This window comes from Aegilops tauschii, chromosome 3 (assembly GCF_002575655.3).
Source record: "Aegilops tauschii subsp. strangulata cultivar AL8/78 chromosome 3, Aet v6.0, whole genome shotgun sequence".
Classification (NCBI taxonomy): domain Eukaryota; kingdom Viridiplantae; phylum Streptophyta; class Magnoliopsida; order Poales; family Poaceae; genus Aegilops; species Aegilops tauschii.
In genome coordinates this window covers 493926839-493945139 of record NC_053037.3, presented here as the reverse complement: position 1 = coordinate 493945139, position 18301 = coordinate 493926839, and the positions used below count along the sequence as shown (strand labels likewise).

General features: G+C 48.0%; 4 protein-coding genes and 1 long non-coding RNA gene across 6 annotated transcripts; 2 read left to right on the top strand and 3 right to left on the bottom strand.

Moving 5' to 3' along the window:
- Window positions 1-2203: 2203 nt before the first annotated feature.
- LOC141042471 (uncharacterized) lies at window positions 2204-5599 on the bottom strand. The gene is made up of 2 exons (XR_012205429.1): window positions 3723-5599; window positions 2204-3556 (listed from the first exon to the last, which is right to left on the bottom strand). It is a non-coding gene; the product is annotated as an uncharacterized lncRNA (long non-coding RNA).
- A 455-nt stretch (window positions 5600-6054) lies between these two features.
- Window positions 6055-9365, bottom strand: LOC109741457 (uncharacterized). Of its 2 annotated transcripts, none has more exons than XR_002227606.4 (2): window positions 7375-9365; window positions 6055-6277 (listed from the first exon to the last, which is right to left on the bottom strand). XR_002227606.4 is itself a non-coding variant. In XM_040404472.3 (2 exons), the coding sequence occupies exons 1-2, from the start codon at window positions 9277-9279 to the stop codon at window positions 8174-8176; spliced, it is 741 nt and encodes a 246-aa protein (XP_040260406.1). In that variant the 5' UTR covers window positions 9280-9365; the 3' UTR covers window positions 6055-8173. The 2 variants fall into 2 exon arrangements, 1 of the variants encoding a protein (XP_040260406.1); XM_040404472.3 differs by having other exon boundaries at window positions 6055-8232; window positions 8598-9365.
- A 2818-nt stretch (window positions 9366-12183) lies between these two features.
- LOC141043046 (uncharacterized) lies at window positions 12184-12537 on the top strand. The gene has a single exon (XM_073511964.1). The coding sequence runs from the start codon at window positions 12184-12186 to the stop codon at window positions 12535-12537; it is 354 nt and encodes a 117-aa protein (XP_073368065.1).
- Window positions 12538-12953: 416 nt separating this feature from the next.
- On the top strand, window positions 12954-14159 carry LOC109741535 (septin and tuftelin-interacting protein 1 homolog 1-like). The gene has a single exon (XM_020300628.2). It carries the CDS (start codon window positions 12954-12956, stop codon window positions 14061-14063), a length of 1110 nt encoding a protein of 369 aa, XP_020156217.1. The 3' UTR covers window positions 14064-14159.
- Window positions 14160-14812: 653 nt separating this feature from the next.
- LOC109741469 (uncharacterized) lies at window positions 14813-17372 on the bottom strand. Its single transcript, XM_040404473.3, has 2 exons — window positions 16107-17372; window positions 14813-15037 (listed from the first exon to the last, which is right to left on the bottom strand). The coding sequence occupies exons 1-2, from the start codon at window positions 16807-16809 to the stop codon at window positions 15015-15017; spliced, it is 726 nt and encodes a 241-aa protein (XP_040260407.1). The 5' UTR covers window positions 16810-17372; the 3' UTR covers window positions 14813-15014.
- Window positions 17373-18301: the final 929 nt, after the last annotated feature.

Genomic DNA, 18301 nt, shown 5'->3' with positions numbered 1-18301 from the left:
ATAGAAAACAGAATCTGTCAAAAACAGAGCAGTCTGTAGTAATCTGTATCATTCGAATACTTCTGCAACTCCAAAAATTCTGAAATAAATTGGTGGACCTGAGTAATTTGTCTATTAATCATCTGCAAAAATAATCAACTTAAAATCACTCTTCTGTAAAAAATGACAGGTAATCTCGTGAGCGCAAAATTTCTGTTTTTTTACAGCAAGATCACATAGACTTCACCCAAGTCTTCCCAATGGTTCTACTTGGCACTTTATTGAAACAAAAGCTATAAAACATGATTACTACAGTAGCTTAATCATGTGAACACACAAAAACAGTAGGGTTAAATATTGGTTTGTCTCCCAACAAGCGCTTTTCTTTAATGCCTTTCTAGCTAGGCATGATGATTTCAATGATGCTCACCTAAAAGATAAGAATTGAAACATAAAGAGAGCATCATGAAGAAAATGACTAGCACATTTAAGTCTAACCCACTTCCTATGCATAGGGATTTTGTGAGCAAACAACTTATGGGAACAATAATCAACTAGCATAGGAAGGCAAAACAAGCATAACTTTAAAACTTTAAGCACATAAAGAGGAAACTTGATATTATTGCAACTCCTACAAGCATATATTCCTCCCTCATAATAGTTTTCAGTAGAATCATGAATGAATTCAACAATATAACTATAACATAAAGCATTCTTTTCATGAGCCACAAGCATAAGTTTTTTATTACTCTCCACATAAGCAAATTTATTCTCATCAATAGTAGTGGGAGCAAACTCAACAAAATAACTATCATGTGAAGCATAATCCAATTGAAAATTAAAATCATGATGACAAGTTTCATGGTTATCTTTATTCTTTATAGCATACGTGTCATCACAATAATCATCATAAATAGGAGGCATGCTTTCATCATAATAAATTTGCTCATCAAAACTTGGGGGACTAAACATATCATCTTCATCAAACATAGCATCCCCAAGCTTGTGGTTTTGCATATCATTAGAATCATGGGTATTCAAAGAATTCATACTAACAACATTGCAATCATGCTCATCATTCAAAGATTTAGTGCCAAACATTTTAATGCATTCTTCCTCTAGCAATTGAGCACAATTATCCTTTCCATCATTTTCATGAAAGATATTAAAAAGATGAAGCATATGAGACACTCTCAATTCCATTTTTTGTAGTTTTCTTTTATAGACTAAATTAGTGATAAAACAAGAAACTAAAAGATTCGATTGCAAGATCTAAAGATATACCTTCAAGCACTAACCTCCCCGGCAATGGCGCCAGAAAAGAGCTTGATGTCTACTACACAACCTTCTTCTTGTAGACGTTGTTGGGCCTCCAAGTGCAGAGGTTTGTAGGACAGTAGCAAATTTCCCTCAAGTGGATGACCTAAGGTTTATCAATCCGTGGGAGGCGTAGGATGAAGATGGTCTCTCTCAAACAACCCTGCAACCAAATAACAAAGAGTCTCTTGTGTCCCCAACACACCCAATACAATGGTAAATTGTATAGGTGCACTAGTTCGGTGAAGAGATGGTGATACAAGTGCAATATGGATGATAGATATAGGTATTTGTAATCTGAAAATATAAAAACAGCAAGGTAACTAATGATAAAAGCGAGCGAAAACGGTATTGCAATGCGTTGAAACAAGGCCTAGGGTTCATCCTTTCACTAGTGCAAGTTCTCTCAACAATAATAACATAATTGGATCATATAAATATCCCTCAACATGCAACAAAGAGTCACTCCAAAGTCACTAATAGCGGAGAACAAACGAAGAGATTATTGTAGGGTACGAAACCACCTCAAAGTTATTCTTTCGGATCGATCTATTCAAGATTTCGTACTAGAATAACACCTTAAGACACATATCAACCAAAACCCTAATGTCACCTAGATACTCCAAAGTCACCTCAAGTATCCGTGGGTATGATTATACGATATGCATCACACAATCTCAAATTCATCTATTCAACCAACACATAGAACTTCAAAGAGTGCCCCAAAGTTTCCACTAAAGAGTCAAGACGAAAACGTGTGTCAACCCCTATGCATAAGTTCACAATGTTACGGAACCCGCAAGTTGATCACCAAAACATACATCAAGTAGATCACGTGAATATCCCATTGTCACCACAGATAAGAACATGCAAGACATACATCAAGTGTTCTCAAACCCTTAAAGACTCAATCCGATAAGATAACTTCAAAGGGAAAACTCAATCCGTTACAAGAGAGTAGAGGGGGAGAAACATCATAAGATCCAACTATAATAGCAAAGCTCGCGATACATCAAGATCGTACCACCTTAAGAACACGAGAGAGAGAGAGATCAAACACATAGCTACTGGTACATACCCTCAGCCCCGAGGATGAACTACTCCCTCCTCGTCATGGAGAGCGCCGGGATGATGAAGATGGCCACCGGTGATGGATCCCTCCTCCACCGATTGGTTTTTCGTGGCTACAGAGGCTTGCGGCGGCAGAACTCCCGATCTAGGTTATGTTCTGGGGGTTTCTGTATATATATAAGAGGTTTTGCCGTCGGGAACAAGTCAGGGGGGTCTCCGGGCTGTCCATGAGGTAGGGGGCACGCCCAGGGGGGGTGGGCGCGCCTCCCACCCTCGTGGGCAGCCCGGGACTCTTCTGGCCCAACTCTTTTACTCCATGGCCTTCTTCTGGTCCAAAAATAAGCTCCGTCAAGTTTCAGGTCAATTGGACTCCGTTTGGTTTTCCTTTTCTGCGATACTCAAAAACAAGGAAAAAACAGAAACTGGCACTGGGCTCTAGGTTAATAGGTTAGTCCCAAAAATAATACAAAATAGCATATAAATGCATATAAAACATCCTAGAAGGATAATATAATAGCATGAATACTTCATAAATTACAGATACGTTGGAGACGTATCACCTCTACGTCCGCGTCCACCTCCGCCGCGTCCTCATCTTCCGCCGCCGCCAACTCATCTTTCTGCCGCTCCAACATCTGGTAGCGGACGGATTGCAGGATAATTCCAGCTTCGGAGTCCAAAGAGTCTATATTCAAGGTCAACATCTTGGCGCCCTCCGCATTGGCAGCGACCTTCACCCTCTTTTCCTCGAGCGCGGCCTTCTTCTCCTCGAGCGTCGTCTTCCTTTCTTCGATCATGGTCCTCCGCTCTTCGAGCTTGATCTTCTTCTCTATCGCCTCCATCAAGTGCTTGAACCTTTTCATCTTCCTCTCGTCCTTGATGTCTGAGCACGCATGCATGTCTCCTTCTTCGCTAAGATCTCCTCGAACCTCTCTGTGAGCTTGGCCGCCGCACCTTCTCGCTTCGCCCTCTCCTCCTCCCACTTCTTGCCCCGTAAATTTCTTCTAACCTTCTTCGGCGGTTTTTGGGTTGGGTTGGTAGGGTCACCGGTTTCTTCCTCGTTGGCTTGGGAGGCGGTCTTGGCAATGAAAAGGCTCCACTTCGATTGCTCATTCAACTTCAACCAACAATGCATGACGGTGAAGGACTTCTTCTCCAACTTCTTGTACACCACACAAGCACGAGTAGGCTACATAATGAAACAATGCATATACATGTAGTGAGCAAAAAAACAAAACATGTCCGGCTAGTGAGCAACAAAACTAAAGCATATCCAAGTAGCGATCAACAAAACTAAAGAATATCCGGCTAGTGATCAGCAAAACTAAAGCATATCCAGTTATTGATCAACTTACTTGCTCGGTGATTTGTGCACCGCTAGGCCACCATGGATGAGATGCTTCAAGTGCCCGCAATACTTGGAGATGGCCTCTAGGATGGTGTACCATCAATGGTTGAGGGACTTCCACTCACGGTTGCGGATCAACGCGTCGGGGCGAAATGTTTGTGCTCATGGAACCATATGTGAATGTTCCTCCAAAAGGTTGTGCCCTTTTGCTCCATGCCGTGGATAGGATCAACGCTAGTGGCCAACCATGCATCGCACAACAGCTCGTCCTCACGCATGTTGAAGCTTTTTCCTCTACCTTTCTTCTTCATATCGTCGGCTGTATCATCCGGATCATCTCCGTCGCCGTCCTCCTCCTCCTCCCCCCTCCGGACACTGCTCTCCGACGGCCCAATGTTGCTGCTGTTGTGTGCCATCATCGGTCTAGATGTAAGACTGCTGCGTGGCCGTCTGGGTGTAGGACTGTTGCTGTTGGTAGTTGCCGGACCGGGTGGGATCCGAGTCTTCCACCCGCCCATCCTCATAGCCCCCTCCTCCTCCCCCGCCTCCGTCGTGGATGATGTCGAGCATCTGCCTGTCCGTGTCATACGCCGACTCCCCCGCTTTGGGCATTGCAGCGAACAGCGTGCGGGCACCCATCTGCTCCTCGGATGTCGGCCACGCCCGGACGAGCGACGACGAAGAATACTCAGAGAAGAGTGGCACTGCATTAACGTCGACGATGTAAGGCACCGTACCGGCGGGGGTTCCGAGCTGCTTGGCGGCGTAGTAGTACAAAGGCTTGTAAGGCTCCGGTCACGGTGCTGTCGGTGCTCCCATCTGCCAATTGGTTGGATTGCCATATGTCGTACCTGTTACTTAGGGGTTCAGATGACAACTGATGCACATTGTTCTTCTCCCATGAAGCCTTTCTAGGTTGGTCCATCTGTTGGATCACCATGTTCGAAGAGCATCTCTAGCAGAGCTGCTATAATCTCGGGGATTTGCAGTACTGCTCGGTGTTGGGCGGAACTGATGCCGCAAACCCGTACCGCGACAAGAGGAGGTGCTCCGCATCATCATCAAAAAGTATCTCCTCTATATTGGAATCATCTGACTAACGTCGAGGAAGGACTCGAAATATCATCCATCTACGAAAAATTTTCTAGACTACATCAAAACTCGCCCATCTGCCGATTTGAAAAAGGTAGAAAAGTTGCAAATCTTACCTTTCAACGGCGCCCTTCTCCTCCATGGCCGGCCGAAAGTGCGGCCGCCGCAACCCCCTTCTTCACCCCCGCAGCCGCCGTCTCCCCTACTTCCGCTCGCCTTCCTATGGCCCGCGTGGACGGCAGCTACTCAATCGTGCCCGGAGCAGCCGGTCCACCGGCACACCAATCGAAGCTCCCGGCCGGATCCATGATGGTGGCAACTGCAGCCTGCCCGCGGCAAGAAATGACGCCCCTCGAGCTCGAATCTTGGTGGAGGAGATGCGGGCGAGGACGATCAAAGCTAGAGACACTCTAGGGGGGCCGGAGGAAGAAAGAGTTGCTAGAGATTTGGGGAGGGGGCGGCGGCGAAACGGCGGGCACGCGCTCGAGGAAATTTCCCTCCTGCCAAGACGCGCGTGGGATAGAGAAAACCGCAAAGAAGGGGGAAACGTCAGATTTGGCGGCCGAAGGGCGATTTTTAGAGCTCGCCGTAATTAATTTTATCGGGACAACCGGATATACGGTACCTGTTCGGGCCGTTTTTTGGGCCCGGTACCGTATATCGGCGACGGATATAGCATAGCAGCTCTGCTAGAGATGCTCCAAGGCATGTGAACTAAGTCATGTATTCGGTTTCAGCTATTGGACTTGGAATTGATAGGAGTTTCCTCTGTCCTATCTAATTCAGTGTAAACATGAGCTTTCTCCCAATTCCAACTTAGAGCTTGTTTGGATAAGTTGGTGCCAGCGGTAGACAACTTGCATAAAATCTCTACCTATATGAAGGAACTTGTCTATCCAAAACAAGCCATTACAGCAACTGGTTTTGCCCAAATAAGCTAATGAGACAATCTAACTGGTACACTAAACACCGCAAGCCCTCGCGTTCATGGTGGTAGAAGCCAAGGATCTCAGCTTACTGCTGCCATGGCTCACCGCCACGCTGCGCATGGCCAAACCAAACAAGCCGGCTGGTGTTCCGCAAATGGCATATCGACAGCCATGGCCATGGCAGCAGCCCTGATGCAATTATACAAAACACATAAACAAAATTTTCTTGCTCCATGCCACCGCAAAATGAGCATATTTCAATATGAATATGGCTCAAACCGAAATTTGACATCAAACTGGAAGAGATTCCAATCGATAGAATAAAAAAAATTCAATTCAATACTGCCGAATAGATCCAGGCATTTCAGAGTTCAGTTGACGATTACATAGGATTGCTGGAAATAACACCAGAGCAACAGATAGTTTCTCCAAAGTCAAGCAAGTTGACAACTACGATAGATGGTCATAGTCACTCCCACAAGAGTCAGCATTCCATATTGCAGTTTACCACTAAACTACTTCTGCTTCAAGCTACTGATACCTGTGCACAAAGGATGGAGCAGCTCACTCGTTAAATCCACAGTAAACCTCAGATTTATGAAACTTGTAAAATTTTAAACCAGATCATTTCAGCATTACTTGGTAAATTATAATTATAAACTGGAAAACAAGCACAAAAGAGGAAGGTAAATATTAACACATGATCTACCTGAAATACAAAACTATCTTGAAAACGACATATATTCTTTAGATGCAACAGTGTAACTCGTTTTAAGCTTGAATGGACTAGTCAGGTTACAAATTGGCCATATCATGCTTCAACCTAAGTATTCAGTGTATCATGTTGCCGATTACAAATTGGTCATATCATGCTTCAACCTAAGTATGCTATAAGATCAGTAATGTAGTAATATACAAATAGAAACTACCAATCTACCATAGAATAATTACGTGGAGGACAAAAGCAATCTTTTCTTGTATTATTGCTGACTGAAACTCCCCAGTATGAGCATCACCATTTTACATCTCTTAGGCATTAAGTAGTTCATTAAATCTGGCGGCAACCACAGAATTCATGGCCACACAAGAAATAACATTGGTAATGTCAAAATGAATTGATCTGTCAAATAAGGAAATTATAGAGTTTTTTTTTCTTTTGACCCGAGGAAATTATAGAGTTAAAATGTAAGTGCTACTTTAGCAATTAAGAAAGGCCTCAAGCCCGTGCAGAAATCAATTGGTCTTGTATTATCTTACTAATTTCTCTCTTTTATACTCCGACATGACCCGACTGCACTGTACACAAGTACAGGAAAAGAAAACCAGAGCATCAAAGAAATCAGACATATAAAATTGCAGGGTCCATCTAATAACAAAAATGTTGTAAAAAAAACTAACAACAGAAGTATTATTCCATCTCCTATGAGATGCCTTGTTTCCTGACTCCTCAATTCACATGTAGCGGTATAAAAGAACAATAGTACACAACCATGGTAGTTTCGCAGAGAGTTAATGCTCAAGTTGCTAACACAACAAAGAACATGGCTATAAGTTAATTGGGAGATTTTAACACTTCAGAACAACAGTAATGTATTCCATCAACCATATATTGAAAATAAATTGAATTCCAACAGTTACCTTCATCATAGAAACTTGTGAAAGGATAATAGGAGTACACGTTGTCGCTTTTAAAAAGCTTCTTGGGCTGCATTGACTCAAGCTGAACCATGAAGAGAGATAAGTGCACCCATAAAAGTAATGCATGAACATCCTCAGCATAACGCACTATACGTGCCCTCGCCTTGTCAATCTTAAACTCCAACCCAAGTAGCTTCTGCAGTTCAATGGATTTCCTCAACACCCAAACGGCAACCCCATTGCAATTGACCTTCCTATCCCACATTCGGAAACAGGGTTGGTAGTGGCAGGGAAACGGGCAGCGGGTGCACGACAAAGCAGAGAAGCCAACACCGCCATCATCTACCTTGATGATCTGAACACTGTCACCGTAATAAGCATCAGGTGGCCTATGGATCACAGTTAGCGTCTGTCTATACAAATCAAACTCAAGTATGCCGCTCAAAATGGGAACGGGCCGGGTCGGCCCGCTGGGTCGCCGACCCGATCCAAAAATTAGAGGCCGATGGGTCACATGGGTCGACCCTCAAATTTTTCTGGGTCAGTAGAGCCGGCACCAAGTGACCCGTTGGGTCAGCGGGATCGGCCCACCTCGTGGTCTCTATTCTCACGACAGCTATGTCCCAATCATCGCCCTCGCCGATCTCTGCCGTGCCGGTGGTGCTGCCTCCCGCTCATCGTCCCAGTCATGTCCAGCTCATTATCCAGCTCACCGTTAGCCCGTCCTCCGTGCGCCGTCCAGCTCTCTAGTGTAAATTTGAGACTAGGTAGAGCGTCAGTCTGATGTCAACTAGTAGTACTAGCGGCATCCGATGGCTAGACACAATTCACCCGCATGGATGCATCTCTGTACAATGCCTGGAAACAAACACACGAGCTTACTATGGTCTAGGTAATGTATGCATGTACAATGAACAGATGCAGTAGCTAGACCACTTGAATCTCCGTATAATTTTTTTCTTCTATTCCTAGATTACTACTCTATTAGGATTTTAGCTATCAGCATATCACAAAAAAAGAGCAGCACACGTCACTAATAATTGGGTCGACCCGAAATACCCATCGGGCCAACAAGGCCACTACTATTCACGATATGGGTCGACCCGTGGCCTCTTAAGTTGGCCCTGAGGCCACCAGGGCCGGGTCCAAGGCCAGGGCCGGGTCGACCCATTCCCATCTTGATATGCCGCTATGCATCTTAAGCAACCAGTGAAGGGTGTTACCAACAAGTGTGCCGGCATTAACAACAGTAATACCCCTATATGGAAGCGGTGTTGAGAGGAGATCACTCCATACGCCAGTCTCTGAGCAGTAAACACTTGTGAAGGCGACGGCTTCATTATCATGCTCGTAGCTGTCCACCACGACCACTTTGAAAGGGCTCGAGTGGCAGGCACCATGCGCGTGGCCCTGCTCGCCGGCAGCGCAGAGCACCGCCGCGGTATGCATGTCTTCAAACTCCGTCGGAACCGACAAGAGGGAGCGGTCGCCAGTCACGGGGTCCCACACAATGACCTGACGCCTCTCCCTGTTGAGGAGGAGCACGCTTCCGTGGCGGCAGTCGACCAACCTCCATGGATCGCGGCCGTGGACTTGTAGTTGTAGGGAGAAGTGGCCGGGAGGGATGCGGTAGGGCAGGTCCAGGGTGGATCTGAACGAGAGTCTTCCGTACTCATACGAGAAGTCCCCAAGGAGGGGAGGCTTCCGGTGGTGGATGCGGAAGCGGCGGAGAAACTTGGGTTCGGTGGCGATGTGTTGCCAGCGCTTGGCGACGAGGGAGGCGCGCAGGAGGTAGGGCGGCTGTGGGGGTAGACGGAGGAGGATCTCGCGCAGTAGGTCGTCGTCTTCCAGCGGATGCTCGGCCGCCGGCGACGGCGAGGATGGTTGGCGGCGGCGGCGGCCCATGTTCGCCGTCTACGGATTTGGGTGGGGTTTCGGAGAGTGGAGACGGGCTGTTGGGGGAGTGTGAAATGTGTGATTTAGAAAACAAAAAACATTGGTCGCCTCAGCTATGAGCCTGCTGAAGTCAAACTTACTAAAGTTTGACCAACTTTATAGAAAAGAATATAAATATTACTATAACAAATCTATATAATGTGAAAGTATATTCAATAATGAATCTATTTGTATTGATATGTTAATATTTCTTTTATAAACTTTGTCAAAGTTTAGAAAACTTAACTTTGACTAAAGCTTATATGCGGAGTAAATAAAAACGGAGGGAGTACATTCTTTTCAGACAAAGGTGTCTACTTTCTATTCTGCCGAAGAAAAAGAGAGGAATGTGAAATGTGTGATTTAGAAAATGTGTAAACCAATGGAAAGGAGAGGAACAAGATTTCACGATATTCATTGTTTTAACCTTGCTTCGTTGGCTAAAGGCATCTCGAACATCGACCCGCAAATTTCCTTCCGCATCCGTCCGCGGACGAGGGTACCAATCCGCGGACACGGATGCTGGAGGCCGCCATCCAACGCTGCCCGCATAAATTTCAAATATTTTTTCATAAACCGAATGGAATTCGTGCAAACACAACGATTTTTCATATAAACCGAACGAGATTCATGCAAACGCATCGAATTTTCATTACATTTCAAACATTTAGAACAAACAAAATAAACCCTACCCTAAACCTATCCAACGGCGGCGGCCGTCCGACGTCCAACTTCATTTCTATTCCGTGTCGATAACCACATCCTCAATCTGCCGTCTGCATAAACGACGGCGGTAAGACCTGTGAAGTGAAGGTGCGGTCTACGTCGAGAAAAAGTAGAACACGGGAGTCGGGAGATGGACCGACCCACATGGGACACAAGGCCCCGACGCCTCCTGTGTCCTACTCATCCTCGGAGGAGTCCGCAACCTGCCCGTCTCCAGAGGATGTGAGGTCCACGATGGAAATGGTGGCACCGACGCTATCGTCGTTGAACTGGCCCGCCCAATACTTCGTCGGCGACCGCGTAGGAGGCGCATCTGGCATTGTTCTCGTCCGCGATCGCCTGCAGATGCGCCTTCGCGGCGGCCTCTTTCTGTTCAGCGATGGCTTGAGCGTGGACGACCTCATAGATCGCACGCTGCTCCGCGACGAAGTTGAGGTTTTCGCTGCGACCATGGCCGCGATAGATTCTTCGCACGAGAGCAAGGGCTGTGAAGGTTGGTAGGATTGATTTACCAATTCGCCTCTTTTATAGGGCAGTTAAAGCCTTGGGTCGCTTCGCCCTAAGGAATGGATAACCGTTTGCCAATGCTTCATGTAGTCTATGTTCACAGAGATGAAGGCGGGGGCTTTGATGACACCGCTAGAAATCCAGAAGCACGATCTCTTTTTTGACAGGACGTGCCAGTGGAAACGACCTTGAGCTACATTGCTCTCAATAATGACTATTGGCAAGACGATTTGACTGTGCCAGGAGAGATAACGCCTCGGTTCTCAACTGGAAAAGTTGTTAGGGTTGGACCTGGTCAAACCTCCCGTGGTCAGCCTTTGCGGCTAAGTTAAAAAGATACATCGACCTCGTTGGTTGTAGTAGGCTGAGAAGGTGAAGGGCTTATTAAATAATGTTCCCTATTATTTCTGAACACATGGTTGCGATCGGGAAGGCCAAGCAGACCTCGAAGCCGAGCATTTCCTTGGAATCGGGAGCCGACGTGGAGGATGGAACTCGCCTATGAAGCCAAAGACTCGAGGGTGCCCAATGCCCTCAGCTTGAAGACTAGTTCAGGGCTACTGTTAGTGCCCTGGATTAGGGGGGACTTGCCACGTTGGTCTGTCGTGTACGGGCCGGGCCGAGGACCCATCAAAGAGTGATGAATGGGCCACACATGCCCTGGCCCTTGGCATAATAAGGATGAAGATCTCCTGAAGACTTGGCATACACTTCAAGCATATCTGAACGAATGTCATACTTATCCCTAGATTGTAACCGACCATGTGTAAACCCTAAATGCCCCTGGTGCCTATATAAGCCGTGCGGTTTAGTCTATAGAGATGCGAATACAAGGTCTAGAGCTTAGAACTCTTTCATATGATCTCGAGATAGATCAATCTGTACATTGTACCTCATCATAATCAATAGTAGCAGGGCGTAGGGTTTTACCTCATCAAGAGGGCCTGAACCTGGGTAGCCACCGTGTCCCTATTTTCTCTTGTTGTCATCTAGCTCAAATCACCAAGCTTACGTTCAGGTTAACCGAAATTACCAAAGTAAATTCGGTTTCTCATAATCGCTAACCGAGGACAGTACCGAACAAATCGGTTTCGGTCATTTCGGCTTCGGTTCAGGTTAACTCGGTTCGGTCGTTCGGTTTTCGGGTTATACGCCCAACCGCCAGTTCCTTTCCTTTCCCGCCCGCCTGCCCGCGACCTCTCACCCGTCCGCCACAGCCTCGACGCCGCCCCGCCGCCGCCCCGCCGCACGCCGCCTACATCAGATCCGGCCCCGCCCCGCCCACCCCGCCGCTGTTTCCACGCCGCCCCGCCGCCCGCCCGCCGTGGATCCAGCCGCGGCCGCAGCACACGCCGCCGCCCAGTCCGCCACCGCCCCTCAGCTCAGCCCCACCCGGCTCCGTCCGCCACCGCCCCGGCCGCACGCCGCCGCCGCTCCACCACTCTCACCGCTCTCCGATGATGCCGAAGAAGACGCCAAAGGGCAAGTCGGGCTTCTTCGGCGTGAGGCAGAAGCCCTCCGGTAACTTCGGAGTGGAGTTCTCCGTTGCCGGGAGGCGTTGGTGGATCGGTGGTGTGGCGTGCCGAGAGGCCTCGGGGGCACCTCAACTTCCCAGAGATCGAGAGTCGGGCGGAAGCGGAGATGCTTGTGCCGCAGGGCACCAAGATGAAGGAGATCCCGACGAAGAAGAAGACGACGAAGAAGCCGTCGGTTGTCGTCAGTGCCGGCGAGACCGACGAGGAGGCGATGGCGAGGTTTGCTCGGGAGCATCCGGAGTATGTCCAGGCCGAGCTGGAGTACTACTGGAAGCGTGAGGCGGAGCAGAAGAAGAAGGAGGCAAAGAAGGAGGACGAGGCCGGTCCCTCGACGGTGATCCCCATCGAGTCCTCTTTCGAGGAGGACTGGTCAGACTTCTTGAAGGAGGAGGAGGAGGGGTGCGACGACCCGGAGAAGGAGTTCTGGGCGCAGTTCCGCAGCTCCGACGATGAGGAGTAGTTTATCTAGTAGTTTGAATAAGTAGTAGTTAAAGTTCATGTATGAAACTATGTTGAATTTGATGTTGAAACTATGTTAAATGGACTAGTTGTTTGTCGTTTTAAGAAATTTACATCTTCATTTTGGACCATCTATTAGAGTTGCTCTTTTGGACCATCAATTTGGATCATCTGTTGGAATTGAACTTTTTTCGAAGCTCCAAAACGTATTTTTTGTCGGTCCAAATTTTACATCTCCAGTTTTGAACCGTCAAATTTTGAACAATCTATTGAAGATGCTCTTAGGTTTCGCCTTCTGTCCCTGTCCGACTCGGATTTTGGGCTGCGCCAGGCGTCCAGGCCATATATAGACGCGCACGCACCATGTTCTTCGTTGGCTGCACCAGGCGCTTTCCTTCCGCTTGCTCGGCAGTCTGCATGGCGATACTAGAGTCCACCATCCACGTCCCTACGCTGCTGCTCGACGGGAGCGACTCCGGCGAAAACAAGCCATCCGATCTGTCCGGCGGCTTCGTCTTCCCCTTCCCCAGCCGGGCGGTGGCGAACATGATGCGGCGGTGGAACTACCGGGAAGGCTCAGGCCTCGGCGCGCAGGGGCAAGGGATCGTCGTGCCCATACAAGCCGGCGGCGGGCGGGTGCGGCGCCGTCCAAAGGCTGGGCTCGGCTACCGTGAGAAACCCTACGACAATGGTCTCGACGTGCCGCCGCCGCCGCCCGTGGAAGAGTTGCGTGAGTTGGAGGATGCTTTACGGGCTCTCCGACTTGAAGCGGAGTGCCGCGAGAAGATCCTCGTGCTGCTACGTGAAACGAGGCTTGAGGCGGAGAGCAACGCGAAGACGGCGGCTGCGCTGGCGGCCATCGTCCGGTCCAGGAAGAAGGGGCGCCATGGGAAGCGCGTGCCAGGGACGTTGAAAGCCCGGTTGCCTTCCTCCGCCACGCGCTACATAATCGAGCAGGTGATCACGCCGAGGATGGCTGTCGACGTGCGAGAGTGGATCCCATCATGGGACCCGGACTGCCACGACTGGCTGCGCCCGCTGATCCCCCTCATCGGCCACTTGCCGGAGAGCCTCTACGGCGCCGTGGAGAGCAAGCTCGGCGGCGGCGACTACGAGGTCGTCTCGCCATGGAAGGAATACCTTAGCCCGGCGCAATGGGACACCTTCAGCAAGCGTCACATCCTGCCGAAGCTGACACGGTTAGTACGGGGGCTGAGGATCACGCCGCCCAAGCAAACCGACTCCTCGTTCCGGGCCGTGATGCTGTGGGCGCCTCTCGTGCACGCTCAAGACGTGGTGTCGATCTTGGAGGCCGAGCAGTTTTTTGACAAATGGGAAGGCGCGCTGCAACACTGGTTGCAGGCAGGGGCGACGAAGCCCTCGTTTGGGGAGGCCACCGCGTGGTGCGCCGGCTGGAAGAAGCTGTTCACGCCGGAGCTGCTCGCCGACAAACGCGTGCTCGCACACCTCGAAGCTGGCCTTGACATTGTCGATCGTGCAATGCAAGACCTCGATGGTCTGTTTTAGCAATTTGTAGTCTACATCTACTGCAAGTTTGTCTTGTAAATTGTACTCCCTCCGTTCCTAAATACTTGTCTTTTTAGGTATTTCAACGAGTGACTACATACGGAGTAAAATGAGTGAATCTATACTCTAAAATATGTCTACATACATCCATATGTGATAGTCATTTGAAATGCCTAGAAAGACAAGTATTTAGGAACGGAGGGAGTAATACAGATGTAGTGGCTCCTTTAGCAACTGGTATTGTAAAGACGTGGTTTCCCATTATTATCTTCCAAAGAAAAGTTGTTTCATGGAATAACTTTTGTCAAAGATATTGGAGATTAAGATAATGTTGTGTTTCTCAATAACCAACTTGGTTAAACAACACGAGATATAAGTCACAAACAGAGGTGTATAGTACTCCCTCCTAGATACATCCGTTTAAGTGACAAGTAATATGGATCGAAGGGGTATATTGCAGAAAGAAGCGTTATCATCCTGGGAAAAAATGAGATAAACCGGCGGTCATCTGGACATCGGATTTCATAGTATTGCAAACAGTGGACCGAGGCATAGCCCGGCTGGCAAGGGCGGGCTGATGCGCCCCTGCACACCCGTCTTTCGAGCCTCCGTGCTCCAACAGGCGGGCAGTCACAGGTGAGAGAGAGGATTTGCAAAGTGCAGGAGCGGTTTCAGAAGAAGGAAATTTTCTCTCTCTACATGAATGAGGCTCAAACCAAAATATTGCATCAAACTGGAAGAGACTCCAATCGATTGGAAAAATAAATACTAAAAACTGCCGAATAGAACTAGGCATTTCAGAGTTCATTTGACGATTGCATATAGGATAGCTGAAAATAACACACCAGCACTAAATAGTTTCTACTACAAGTTAAGCAAGCTGACAACTACCATAGATGGTCATAGTGACTCCGCAAGAGTCGGCATTCGATGCTGCAGTACACCAGTAAACTACTGCTTCAAACCACTGATACCTGTGCATAGATGACAAATCCAGCTCAGTAGTTAAATCAACAGTATTAACTTCAGACTCGCGTAACTTGTAAATATTTCAAACCTGATCATTTCACCATTACTAGGTAAATTACTAATTACAACTAGAAAATGGAAAATAAGAACGAAAGAGGAAAGGTAAATATTAACACATGATCTACCTGAAATACAAAACTATCTTGAAAACGACGTAGATTCTTTAGATGCAAACATGTAACTTGTTTTAAGCTTGAATGGACTAGTTAGGTTACAAATTGGCCATACCATGCTTCAAACTAATTATTCAGTGTATCATGTTGCCAATTACAATTGGTCATGTCATGCTTCAACCTAAGTATGCTATAAGATCAGTAGCAATATACACATAAAAACCACCGATCTATCCTAGAATAATTACATGGAGGACAAAAGCAATCTTTTCTTGTATTATTACTGACTGAAACTCCCCAGTATGAGCATCACCATTTTACATCTATTAGGCACTAAGTAGTTTATTAAATCTGGCAGCAACCACAGAATTCATGGCCACACAAAAATAACATTGGTAATGTCAAAGTGAATTGATCTGTCAAACAAGGAAATTATAGAGTTAAAATGTAAATGCTAATTTAGCAAGTAAGAAAGGCCTCAAGCTGGTGCAGAATCATTGGTCTTATTATCTTGCTAATTTCTCTCTTTTATAGCCTGATATGACCTGACTGTACTGTACACAAGCACAAGACAAGAAAAGCAGAGCATCAAACAAAATCAGAAATATAAATTGCAGGGTCCAGCTAATAACACAAATGTTGTAAAAGAAACCAACAACAGAACTATTATTCCATCTCCTATGAGATGGCTTGTTTCCTGATTCAGCAATTCACATGTAGTGGTACAAAAGAACAATAGTACACTACCATGCTAGTTTTGCAGAGAGCTAATGCTCAAGACGCTAACATAGAAACGAACATGGCTATAAATAAGTTCACTGGGAGATTTTGAACACTTCAAAAGTACAGTAATGTATTCCATCAACCATACATGGAAAATAAATTGAATTCCAACAGTTACCTTCATTGTAGAAACTTGTGAAAGGATAATAGGTGTACACATTATCGCTTTTGAAAAGCTCCTTGGGCTGCATTGACTCAAGCTGAATCATGAAGAGAGATGAGTGCAGCCATAAAAATAATGCACGAACATCCTCAGCATAACGCAGTATACGTGACCTCTTCATCTCAATCTTAAACCCCAACCCAAGTAGCTTCTGCAGATCAATCGATTTCCGCAACACCCATACGGCAACACCATAGCAATCGACCTTCCTATCGCAGATATGTAAACAGGGTTGGTGGGAGCAGTAGGCAGACTGGCAGTGGGCGCACGACAAAGCAGAGACGCCAACACCATTATCATCTACCTGGACGATCTGAACCCTGTCATTGTAACGAGCGCCTGGTGGCCTATTGATCACAGCTAGCGTCTGTCTATCGAAATCAAACTCAAGTATGCCGCTATACCCAGAAAGCAACCAGTGAAGGGTGTTACCAACAAGTGTACTGGGATTAACAACAGTAATACCACTATATGGAAGCGGTGTTGAGAGGAGATCACCCCATACGCCAGTCTCTGAAGAGTAAACACTTGCGAAGGCAACGGCATCATAGTCGTGCTCGTAGCAGTCCACCACGACCACTTTAAAAGAGCTCGAGTGGCAGGCACCATGCGCGTGGCCCTGCTCGCCGGCAGAGCAGAGCACCGCCGCGGTGTGCATGTCGTCAAACTCCCGCGGTACGGACAAGAGGGAGCGGTCGCCGGTGATGGGGTCCCACACAATGACCTGACGCCTCTCATTGTTCTTGAGGAGCACGCGTCCGTGGCGGCAGTCGACCAACCTCCATGGCTTGCGGCTGTTGACTTGTAGGGAGAAGTGGTCGGGAGGGATGCGGTAGGGCAGGTCCAGGGTGGATCTGAACGAGAGTTTTCCTTCCTCATATGAGAAGTCCCCGAGGAGGGGAGGCTTCCGGTGGTGGGTGCGGAAGCGGCGGAGGAACTTGGGGTCGATGGCGATGTGTCGCCAGCGCTTGGCGACGAGGGAGGCGCGCAGGAGGTAGGGCGGCTGTGGGGGTAGGCGGAGGAGGATCTCGCGTAGTAGGTCGTCGTCTTACAGCGGATGCTCCGCCGCCGGCGACGGTGAGGAGGGTTGGCGGCGGCGGCGGCCCATGTTGTCCGCGGGGTCTTGGGAGCGGAGAGGGGAGAGTGGAGAGTGGGGAATGGTCGCCTGAGCTGAGTAGATTCTTTTTTTCCAGAAACTCTTCCATGGGTATATTTTCGGTTGGACACCGCGCGGCCGTTTGATTTGATTATATTTAACCGTCAGATCACCAATCGTTTTCTTTCCAAATAAAGCAAGGAGGAAAAAACAAAAGCAGCGCCGCCGCCAACACTCGCCATGGATGGCCGATGTAGCCAACCTTAAAGAACCGCCGCCGCTCGCCGCCCTCGCCGTCGGTCACCACCGGTCGCCGCCCTCGTCGTTGGTCACCACCGGTGGCCGCCCTCGTCGCTGGCGTTTCTCGCCGGCTCCATGCATGCAACAACATGCACTTGTGGTTGCAGCTCCGGGGGAGATGGCCGCAGCTCCGGTGGTGCCGGCTGCCGGCCGCAGCACCTGTCATTGAGGTCGCATCGTACCTCGCCGTGTGCCCGCCCGAGGCTCTTGCTGGTTCCAACAAAAAACGATGCCGGTTGTAGCAAAAAAGTTTATCGTTTCCAGCAAAAAAAGCTCACCGTCGTCATTGTAGCAAAAATGTTTACTGGATGTAGCTTTTGTGGTTGCCGGTTGCAGCAAAAAAATTGACGTGGTTGTAGCAAAAACAAAATAAACGTCGGCCGACCGTTGTGTATGGTGGTAACAAACCCTGTAGCAGGTGATAGCAAAAAACTTCATAGTTTGCAGCAAAAAAACGTTGTCGCCCGTCATCGAGGTTGCATCATCTTCACGAATTATGTCGCAAAAAAACGTTGTCGCCAGTAGTAGCAAATGAAGCCGCCGGTAGTAGCCAAACAAGACACTGGTTCCAGCAAAATAAATATCAGCGACAAATCATGTTGTTGGTTCTAACAAAAAAAATGTCGGTTGTAACATCCCTCGCCGCCCGATGCAGCATCTCCCACGACCGGTTGCAACACTCCGTAAAAAAGAAGAAGAAGTTGTGTATGGACGCACCAATGGCGACTGCTGCATCGTCCTCGCAGTGGTGCGT

What these genes read in the sequence shown, in the direction of transcription:
- LOC109741535 (XM_020300628.2), top strand. Translation starts at nt 12,954, where the DNA reads ATGGCGATACTAGAGTCCACCATCCACGTCCCTACGCTGCTGCTCGAC.
- LOC109741457 (XM_040404472.3), bottom strand. Translation starts at nt 9,279, where the DNA reads ATGGGCCGCCGCCGCCGCCAACCATCCTCGCCGTCGCCGGCGGCCGAG. An exon ending in TAATGCCGGCACACTTGTTG is followed by an intron (nt 8,233 to 8,597) that starts GTAACACCCTTC and finishes GTTTGTTTCCAG; the next exon opens with GCATTGTACAGAGATGCATC.
- LOC141043046 (XM_073511964.1), top strand. Translation starts at nt 12,184, where the DNA reads ATGCTTGTGCCGCAGGGCACCAAGATGAAGGAGATCCCGACGAAGAAG.
- LOC109741469 (XM_040404473.3), bottom strand. Translation starts at nt 16,809, where the DNA reads ATGCACACCGCGGCGGTGCTCTGCTCTGCCGGCGAGCAGGGCCACGCG. An exon ending in CACAAGTTTCTACAATGAAG is followed by an intron (nt 15,038 to 16,106) that starts GTAACTGTTGGA and finishes ATCTATGCACAG; the next exon opens with GTATCAGTGGTTTGAAGCAG.